This window comes from Xiphophorus maculatus, chromosome 19, assembly GCF_002775205.1.
Source record: "Xiphophorus maculatus strain JP 163 A chromosome 19, X_maculatus-5.0-male, whole genome shotgun sequence".
Taxonomy (NCBI): Eukaryota; Metazoa; Chordata; class Actinopteri; order Cyprinodontiformes; family Poeciliidae; genus Xiphophorus; species Xiphophorus maculatus.
The window spans coordinates 19,642,465-19,652,501 of record NC_036461.1 but is presented as its reverse complement, the minus strand read 5'-3'; the positions used below and the strand labels follow the sequence as shown (position 1 = coordinate 19,652,501).

The 10,037-nt window shown below is 39.4% G+C and overlaps 1 protein-coding gene across 4 annotated transcripts in view; it reads right to left on the bottom strand.

Moving 5' to 3' along the window:
- Positions 1–1,192: 1,192 nt before the first annotated feature.
- prkd1 (protein kinase D1) overlaps positions 1,193–10,037 on the bottom strand; it is a 31,608-nt gene continuing 22,763 nt past the window's right edge. For all 4 annotated transcript variants that reach the window (XM_023352246.1, XM_023352247.1, XM_023352249.1 and 1 more), the window contains 6 exons: positions 8,323–8,484; positions 7,373–7,471; positions 6,456–6,616; positions 6,216–6,322; positions 3,478–3,563; positions 1,193–2,616 (listed from right to left, as the gene is read on the bottom strand). In XM_023352246.1, coding sequence (XP_023208014.1) covers positions 2,386–2,616; positions 3,478–3,563; positions 6,216–6,322; positions 6,456–6,616; positions 7,373–7,471; positions 8,323–8,484 — 846 coding nt within the window. In that variant the 3' untranslated portion in view covers positions 1,193–2,385. The remainder of the gene's footprint in view (positions 2,617–3,477; positions 3,564–6,215; positions 6,323–6,455; positions 6,617–7,372; positions 7,472–8,322; positions 8,485–10,037) is intronic.

Genomic DNA, 10,037 nt, shown 5'->3' with positions numbered 1-10,037 from the left:
CTTTTCATATTTGGTGGGATTTGTAATCCATAGGGGGACCAAGAAAATCTTTGGGAACCACTGCCTTAATGTGACCAGTACCTGATCTTGTGAACAACACAAGTCAGATTTTTTTTAAGGTGACCCAGGCCTCTTGAATATCTGGTTCTAAATCTGTTACGTATTTAATCTTTTCATATGTGACCTGAGTCTGTGCAGCAGGCCTCATTCATCCCACCTGGACGTCATTGATACTCGACAAACGTCACTATTCTGTGTCCTGATAGCAGGAAGAAAAACAACAACCATGGTGGACCATAATGAGGATTAAGTTGTTAATCTGGATAACAGCCTTAAAATTGTAAGGTACGCTCACCATTAGCATCCATGTTTACTTCAGCTAACACTGACTACTACTTCTTCTTTGTCATGGCAAAACTCTGAGCATGCTCACTACATACATGACCTTGCACCCTCTATTGTGCATGCGGTACACTGTCAGGTCATTTGCAGTTCACACAGGAGGTCACACACAAGTCACATAATATTTGGTAATGTGAATGACCACACAAAGGTACTCTGATTTAACAAGCAAATCAGATTGAGGGAGAGCAACAGCCTCACAATTGGTTTTAGCTGTTTATCTTTAACTTGGCCACTGAAAAATATTTCTTTTGTTTTGTTGTCTTTTCGAGCCATTCAGAGTTGGACTTGCTGCTGTACATTGGATCATTGTAATACTGGATTAACTAGACTAGTAACACCTGTAATAATTTACATCAGGCTTTCTAAAGTGTAGTGTAAACATCTGTGAATGGAACATCAAGTATAGTGACAGAAAAAAAAACAAAGAAAACAGAAATAATAGCAACAATGTAGTTGGTGGTGAAGGGAATTTGGAGGTTGCCGATTTGCCGTCTGACAGGCAACTAGCGCCGCTGTACTTTGAAAACCCCTGATTAGGTTATTGCATATTGTTCTGAGAAGGTAGAGATCTCCTGGATGAGTTGGCGGTGTGCTCTTGGAGGTGTTTTCTCTGTGCATATTGTCTCTCACTGTAGTCCGCTAGAGTCACAAAGCCTTAGGGTGTTTTCACACCCGACAGTCTGGTAAACTTGATTGGGGACCAAAATTGCTGCATTTGTTCCATTTCCAGCTGGTGTTGTTCGCTTTCACACTGCACTGTGTCAAACCAACTAAACCCTTTGAAAAACCTGTTCACCTCCTTGCCTGTGGCGGCGCTGCACCAAGAATCACTGAAGGAAAACTTATGAAGAAGACACTGAGTACAACGTACTTGTTCAGGTAATGTAAACCACAATGGAGTGCCATCAGATTTTAGTGTTTGTAGTATATTTCTCTTTATCTCTAGACTCGCGTTTGTTTTGGTTGTCTTTACCCAGAATCCTATGTGCTATTGTCTGCTTCTTTTGACATCCACATATGCATTCAAACCTCACCACAGTTCCCTCCTACTGAGTCAAAGCTTTGACAGACTTTTTTGGTCTACATCAGTTTTATTATGCATTCACACTTGTGCAAATGAACCGGACTTTCTAAACAAGACTGGAGTTTGATTAAAGCAGATTGAACAGGACTGGTGTGAACGCACCCTTAGAAATAGTTTTGGACCCCGGACTGGAAAAAAACCCCAAAACAATAAATATGTTTGATCTGTTCTTGAATATGTTCAGATCATGGCAGGATGGGTTGCATCTTAAGACCGCAGGAGGGTTAACAAAAAAAAAAAAAAAAAGCTCACAGAACATTTAAGAGTGACAATAAACTGAAATCTGTAAGGGAGATTTTGTTTTCAGTCTGATATGTTGAGAAGCTTGAGGTCATGTACTTCCTATTTCTTATTCATTTCTCCATCTCTGATACTGTTAACTAGAAAGATATAAAGAAGGTATATCTATTATAATTTTTATTTTGAGTTTACTCAAAAACAATCATGAGACCTTCAATTCTAATGAGCTGCCTCTGTCAAAGGGTCACAGCCGATTATAACCTGAACTTCATTTAAGCCATGGGGGGAAACCAGAAACAGAAGCAAGCTAAAGCTTAAGTTTAGCATCTCTAATAAGAGCAACATGTATGTTTTAGGAATGTAGGCAGAAGCAGAAATCAGATACAAGAAAAGCTACTGGAAAGACATGCAAACTCCACACAGAAAGCCTCCAGTCAGTGTTTGACAGGAACAGGAACATTTAACTTGGAGGTGTCAGCGCACACTGCCGGTGTGCAGATTAGTAAACCTGTAGCTGTTTTCATAGAAAAGAAGCCGATTTGAATGAAATGAAATATAATACCTGCTTGAAAAATATTTGTAAATGTTCAATACTGCTCCTCCAGAAAAAGTTCAAACTTCCTTCTTCTGATTTGTGTTACTTTGCGACGCTGTCCTCAGAGTTCACTGACCCGCTCACTGAGGGTCTCCAGCTCCTCCTCCTGCTCATGGTAGCGCTCCATCCCTGGATCAATATCGTTCAGAGGACCATTCATGAAATTCGAGGGGTAGTCAAGGCCGCTGAGCTGAGCATGATGGAGCCAACGAAGGTCATCACTCTCGTGGGTGATGTACCGCTCATTCATTCGACCCTCTAAATTCCTCAGGTCCAGCCACATCTGATAATCCTATAGAGAAAACACAAACACACCTTAAGATTAAATGATTTAAAACTAATTTGATCTTTTGTCATAGTACAATTAAAATATCAATGGGTGGAATAAAAATCTATATTTTTGTGTATTAGAGGAAATAGTGGTGAATGTGATGAGATGGAAAGATGAAGTATGCACTTTGATGAATTTTGGTAAACATTTGATGGATAGAGACTGTTCACTGTTTTTTTTTTGATAATATCAGAGAGGAAAATGAGTTCATTTTATACAAATAAAGTTGTTCAGCTTAAAGTGTCATTTCCACACTTCTGTGAGTTAGAAATAAATATTTTGGAATGTCAAAGAAAAAACCCCCAACAACAATAAAGTCATAACTGACACATAACAGGCTTGCTGGACTATCTGGGCTATTAATGGTATGTTGTTTTGTGGTTTAAGTTAAGAGGTTGTTAGTTACAAGGTCTCAATTCACACAATTCTACAATCCTTATGAAAATGGGTCTGCAGGTAAAACAGACTCACAAACTGTCCACTAGTTGATTATATTAAGCTCTGTATTATGCAGAGCAGCTCTTCTTCTGTTCAGTGAAAACTTGACATGTTATTAGAAAATTGTGTTTCAGAAAAGCTTTGTTTAGTGTGTTGTAAACTCAGTGTAGTACCAAGGTAAGATGAAACATTTATTTTACAGTTCAGCTATTTTCTTTTGAAGTTTTTAATTGGACAATTTGAAACAATATTAGCATGTTACAAATAATTAAACTCACCCATAAACACACACTAACACCCAAACAAAAAATACAGAACAATAACAACCCCATCCATTTTTTTTGTTAAATGATCACTGTAAAAGTTTTGAAATGTGTTTCCTACCTGTAACCAGGGGTGACTGAGAGTCTTGTCCACACTGTACCTCTTCCTCATCTTCACCTGCAGGAGGTTGTTGATCAGGTCGATTGCTGCAAGGATAGGGTTAGGGTTAGGGTTAGGGTTAGGGTAAGGGTTAGGGTTAGGTAAGCAACAGCAAGTAAGCAACAGAACCAGTAAAGAAAGTGAAGATGGTTGTCAGTTTTTTGTTTTTCTGTCTCAAGCTGGAGTGTTTTTCTTCACTGTGTTGAATAAGAAGTTCATTTATAAAGCAAGACAGAAAAGCTTCAGTCTTTATTATCGACAATTGGTAAATCCAGAGCAAGAGAACAACTGTGTCCACGTTTTCCAGTGATTGTAAAGTTCCTGTTTCACATGTTTTGCTTTGCATTGAAACACTTTAGAAAGGAAATGAACAACTTAAATAATAGTAGGGCATACACAAGCGTGATTGATATCACTAACACCCTCCTCCTGACTCTGATTGGTTGTTTCTGACCAGGAACAGTGCATTTCTGAAGATGGCAGTAGAACTACAGGGAGGAGGAGCTTGACTTTTTTCATAAGTTATCTTTCTCACCATATACTGTCATGACATACTGACAGTTTTAAAGTGTCACTGATACGATAAAACTACCGACATGATTTAAAAAGATCAACTACTGCGGTTTCTTTCTGTTTACACAGAAGCTTTTATTAAATATCTCTCACAGAATACTATAAATGCAGAGTGTTGCTGTTTTTGTCTGTGGAAACTGGGTCAAACGCCGGTGCCATGTTGTGACATAATCAGGGTAAGTCAAACCTTAAACAACTAAATACACAGGCTAAATACACAAGAAAGCCGTGAGGATTTCGGCACAGATTTGAGAGATTTATCAGTTTGGAGGAAGAAACTCAGATGGAGAGATGAAGAAGATGGAGCTGCTTCTACTGAAGGACTGCAACAATGTTTTTTGAGGCTTGTTGTTCAGGAAACAATGATGACTCCAATGTTTCTGGGGAGGAAGGATCCGATGGTGGAGGTTTAGAGCTGAATATCTGTCGCCTCCAAATCACTGAATGCCAACATGCACATAATTATTACTCTTCTTTTATTCTGAGGTTTCTACATTTATTACAAGAAACTTTATGAAAGTGTTTTCTTCTTGAATTTGATGGTTAAATGATTTATTTTGGATTTTTAGCAGGTATTTTACAGTTGAGAGGTTGAGTTAAGGTGTCAAAATGCTGAAAAATGCTGAAACTAATAATGAAATCCTGACTAATTTAATAGGCTCTGCATGCAGGTAACTGACCTAAATGTTATTTCATTTAATTATACAAAAAGTTTAACTTTCACCTTCTTTTATTTCCGTCTATAAGTTGTAATGTTGTGTGGGCAGGAATCTTTCTTTAACCTGATATTTGGACATGCAGATCTACTGTTCGAAGACTTTCTCCTGACATTTAATCTGGAGGAGCATTGCCTGCATTTACTTCTAAACAGCACCTTAAGTCACTCTGTCAGGATGAGGGGGAGGATGGAGAAGTGCTCGGGGTTTCTGGCTGAGGAGCGAGTGAGTCACTTATAAAACAGTCTCAGTGTCAACTTGACAACTTCAGTTAACAAACAGCATGGACACAGGTAGAGACATCGACATGAGTCACCGAGCCGCCCGGAGAGGCTGCAGCAGACTTTACAGACATGGTGAACAATAGCAGGGCGAGGCTGGATTAGTTAGCTGCAAAGTGTGTCCAAGAACATGACTGCAGTTTTTTTCTCTTTTGGTAGTCTGCTAGCATGTTGCTATAACAACTGGTGGGTTTCAGGTGGGTGATGTGAACCTTAAAGCTGAAGTATGAAACTTTTATAATTTTTTATATATATTTGTTGAAACTGTCACTTTGTCATGACAGTATAATCTGTGGAAAAAATGTAGCTCCTCTGCCTACTCCAAGTGCTAAGAGAAAGAACCATTCAGAGCCAGGAGGCAGGTTGTAGCGCTGCCAATCACCCTCTGTGTGGTGCTGCACACCCCTCTCTCCTCTTTTCCTTCTTGCTCTCTGCTGCCCTGCAGCTAGCATAGCATGTTGTGAATGCTAAGGTTAGTTAGCGTAGCCGATGATGGTGGCAGATAAACGGTATTACTGTGATGATGAGTTGTTTCTCCTTCATTGCCACATTTAGAGTAGATGAGGTTGATTTACAGCGCTAAGCCCCTCCTACTGGCTCTGATTGGTTGTTTTTGGTGGCCATGGTTAGTTTCTTCAGACTGCTCTAGCAGATCAGAGGTGAGGTGAAGAAGATCCATCTTTTCACAGATTATCTGTCTCATAACAAACTGTTACAATATGATGACAGTTTCAATAAATATGTAAAAAACATGTTTTATAAAAGTTACATTCTTCAGCTTTTAGGTGTGATAACAAACACATCTAAAACAATTACAATATGATGAAAATTTTAAATATTTTCTGCGATTAAATCTCATACACTATATACGTAGATTTATTCATGAATTTTTTTTCTACCTGTCTGAAGTTAAATCTCACTAATTCTGAATTCGTATATCATACCTTCTGATTTTCTCAGTAGTTTTTATTCTGATGTTATATCACCTTTCTTTCAGATCTGGTTCCAGTGAGCTCAGGTTTCATTTTCTTTTTGTTTTTTTATTGAAAATTTTATGGAAAATAAACTGTGGTATGGTGAACCTGACGTCCAGCCTAAACCACTAAAGAGGTTCTGTAGAATCACATACCTTCCTGGGAGACTTTCTTCCACGGGTGTGGAGGGTACATGAAGGCAGCATTCTGGATTTGATCATTAATATCTTCATCTTCATTGAAAGGGAATGTCCCACTTAAACTGCAGATACACGTTATAGTTACAATGCAAAATATTGCTATGATGAGAAATATATTCTTTCTGTAAATATGCATCTTTCTCAATCCAAACATGAATTCGACCATTGATCACGAGTCATTTTTCTGATGCCTACCTGACGTAGATGATGACTCCCACCGACCACATGTCCAGAGAACGATTGTAACCTTTGTTTCTCAGGACTTCAGGAGCAAGGTATGCTGGTGTGCCAACCACTGAGCGCCGGAAAGACTTCTCACCAATGATCCGAGCAAATCCAAAGTCACAAAGTTTTACCTGAAGCACAAATGAGAGGAGGATGGTCTGACAAACCCCCACTGCTCAGCAATTCCCTTCCCTGCTGGCAAGTGACTGGGCATAATGGGTGTTTTCCAGTCTCTGTCCCAAACACAGTGGCATGACATGAAGCCTGGGCTTCTGTACAAGTTTCCATATGCACATAAAGTATTTATTTAAGACTTTCCCATCAAAATGCAAACTTGATAAAGAGGTTGGTTTTCTGGCACTGACCTGGTTTTAGAAAAAAATCTTAGACTTTCAGAAATGTTTGCGGGATGTTATTCGGTGTAGCTATTGTGAAAGAAACATTCAGTTAAAAGAGGACAAGAAGCATTTCCTCTCAACATTTTACAATACATGCCTCTGTTTTCATTAGTCCTTTAAATAAGAAGGATTTCTTTCTCAGGAAACATGGAGACCATACCTGAAGACGTCTTCTAAAATTAAAGAAGCTAAGAAGATAACTTAATCTGATAACTTAATAACTTAAAGATAACTTAATGTGGTTTGGCATTAATAATAATAATAATAATAATGCCAAACCACAACAAGAAGACTACACTTTGAATATATAGCTATGCACCATCTATATTTAAGCTTGCAAAACAAGGACAGTGTTATTTATCGTTGCCTTCATGTATTTTCCAGTCATTATTCATATTAAGACTGTAAAACAGCATTTAATTTAGCTAATTAAGTTAAGGTTAAAAGCAGCCCAGCCATAATCTGTACTTATATATGCACACAGACTACCTGAGGAAAAGAGTCTGCAGAAGCCAGAAGCACATTTTCAGGCTTCAGATCACAGTGGACGATGTTCTTGAAGTGGAGATGCCGCAGAGCCACCAGGATCTGATGAAGAAGCAGAACACAGAAAAAGAGCATCACAAGAACCAGCTGGAAGACTCTGAGGGAACTCCAGAACCAGAGCCCTCTCAACCGGCTTTTCTGCAAGTGTTTGCTTTATTTTTGCATCGGATTCACATAGAAGATTGTATCCATAAAATTCCTAAATCCTGTCCACAGAGGCTTTAACTGTGAACATCTCCACTGCTTATATGTTGTGTGACGACAGACAAAAGGCTGACTTTCTAACATCTTTCTGTTCCAAGTAAACTCGATGGAGAAAACAATGTCAAATAATCTAATTTGAGACAGATTATTGTAAAAATAATAAATCATTTTTATTCTTGGTCAAGATGATATGGCTTTCAGACCAAATGTTGCCAAAACTCCCCCAGAAATCTGCAGGTTTACCTCTGGAGATAAAAAGTAGGAGGACATTGTGACAGTGCACAACGCAGACAGCAGAGTGGGCGTTTTGGAAAAACTGTTTCCACACTGACTGTTTGCCTTTTGCTCTATCTGGAGCATTATGATACCTGCCTCTATTGGCTGTGAGCATCAGCGCACCGCAGACTGATTTTGACACTTTCAACTTTTGCTAGCACCACCTAGCTGCATGGACCGCCTGTAATAATAACGATTGGTTCAGAGAGCTCACTGTAGTCAGTGCTGCTTTCAGCCCGAAAGGCTCATAGCACATCTTTGGTCTGTTTGTATTGGAAATACTCAAGAAATCTTCCTGTTGATTTGTGGATTTTCTAATACTGAAGTTGAATGACTGTCTTTATTTCATAAAGTTTAGTTAAGTAACTTCAAGCTCATGATTATGGGTAATGCTGATAATAGTAAAGTATTACCTGTGTGACTAGGAACTTGGTGATTCTCTCTGGTAACCGACCTTTCTCACTGGACAGGATCATCTCAAGCATGTCTCCATGGAGCTTCTCCATCACCACAAACACTCGCTCCGGTGTCTCAAACATGCACTCTAAGTTGACCACGCCTGGGTGGTGCAAACTCTGACAGAAAAGAAGACAAATTAGATTAATCTCCACTTGGGCAATAACAATCAACAATTTTTCAACTTCAAATGAGAGTTTATACCAATAGTTTCTTCACCTTCAGTGTGCATACATGTTTATGAAACAGTAATAATGCATAATGGAATGGGAAAGTTCCCTGGGTTTCTGGAACTCGCACCAAACTTCCATAGGAATGCTTTGCTGGTTCCTTGTCATGGTGGTGATTTATGCAGCATTAGTCTTGATTGTATTAGCGTCTGATCCACAATGCTCTAAGTCTGAATTTGAAACAGGGCAGAGTATTCTGACTAACAGGCCAACACCATGATCCCATCATGCTCACACTGACCGGCAGCGCATAAAGAATGTTGACTAAATGCCACTTTAGAGACAACAGGCACCGTGATCTATGGTAGGGCTGGTTTATAAAACAATATTGAGCAACAGAAAATATGTCAGATAGAGTGTTGATAATATCTTTGAACTCAGATTCAGAACCACAGCATTCTGGGGCTTGTAGGCAGAGGAAATGCTTTAATCGCTCAACCTCTCACTGCCAGCTATAGGTTGGCATCAGCTAACTCACTCTTTGCTAAGCTAGTAAAACCTGCTGAGTAGCATGAGCACTACCAGTTTCATGATGTGCCATCATGCTTCAGCATGTTTAACTCCTCAGTGGTCTATGTGTTTTCAAAGTGGATGTCCACCAGAAATGCAAAGGTAAGTTTCTAAGACTGAGTATGCTCACTGACATGCAAGGGAAGCTGCTCAGCAGGAAACTGCAGTCACATTGAACTGTTTTGTAATGTGACACCAAGGTGTTAATGTTGAAAGTCAGCACAAACAGAGTATGACACAGCATAACTGCCACTGTCTGTGCAGTGCCAACACTTGTGTGGTGGCTGCCCTGGTGGAAACGGAGCTAGACGCCCAACTCGTTCACCAAGCTTGCTAGTTTCCCTGCAGATTGTGGGAAATGAAGAAATATAGAATGAGGAAATATAGGCAGTCTGCCTCAACTACAAAACCTGAGGTAGCAGTGGGCAGCGTGTGTGGAGTCTGTGGAGTTCACACAATACAGACAGCTTAGGAGGAAAGTGTAAATAAAAGAAGAAAGGTCACCACCACCAGTTTGGCAGTATTTATGAAATACTTATATCATATGTTTTTCAGCCATATCACCCAGCCCTGCTCTATGGGTCCTGTGCCTGCTTTGGTTTTACCAAAAAAGATCTTATCATGCAACTGTAACAAAAGAACCAGACTCTCCAATTCAGTAAATGCTGCACCATGCTGTGGCCCTTCACACACAGGTCATGGTAGGTTGGCATCTTCTGCTCTTCGGGTCAGTGCTCCCAGTTTGGAGAAATGCACAATAGTTATAGTGGAGCTTGATGAAGCACATAAACTAGAATTTGCTGGTTGCTGGGAGACCAATGAAAGTTTTAAATCTTAAGAGTGTGTTTTAATTGAAATATTTACCTGTCAAATACGGGTCCCAGCATTTTATTTACTATTGATAAAGTAAACAGGAGAAGAAATTGGAGGAA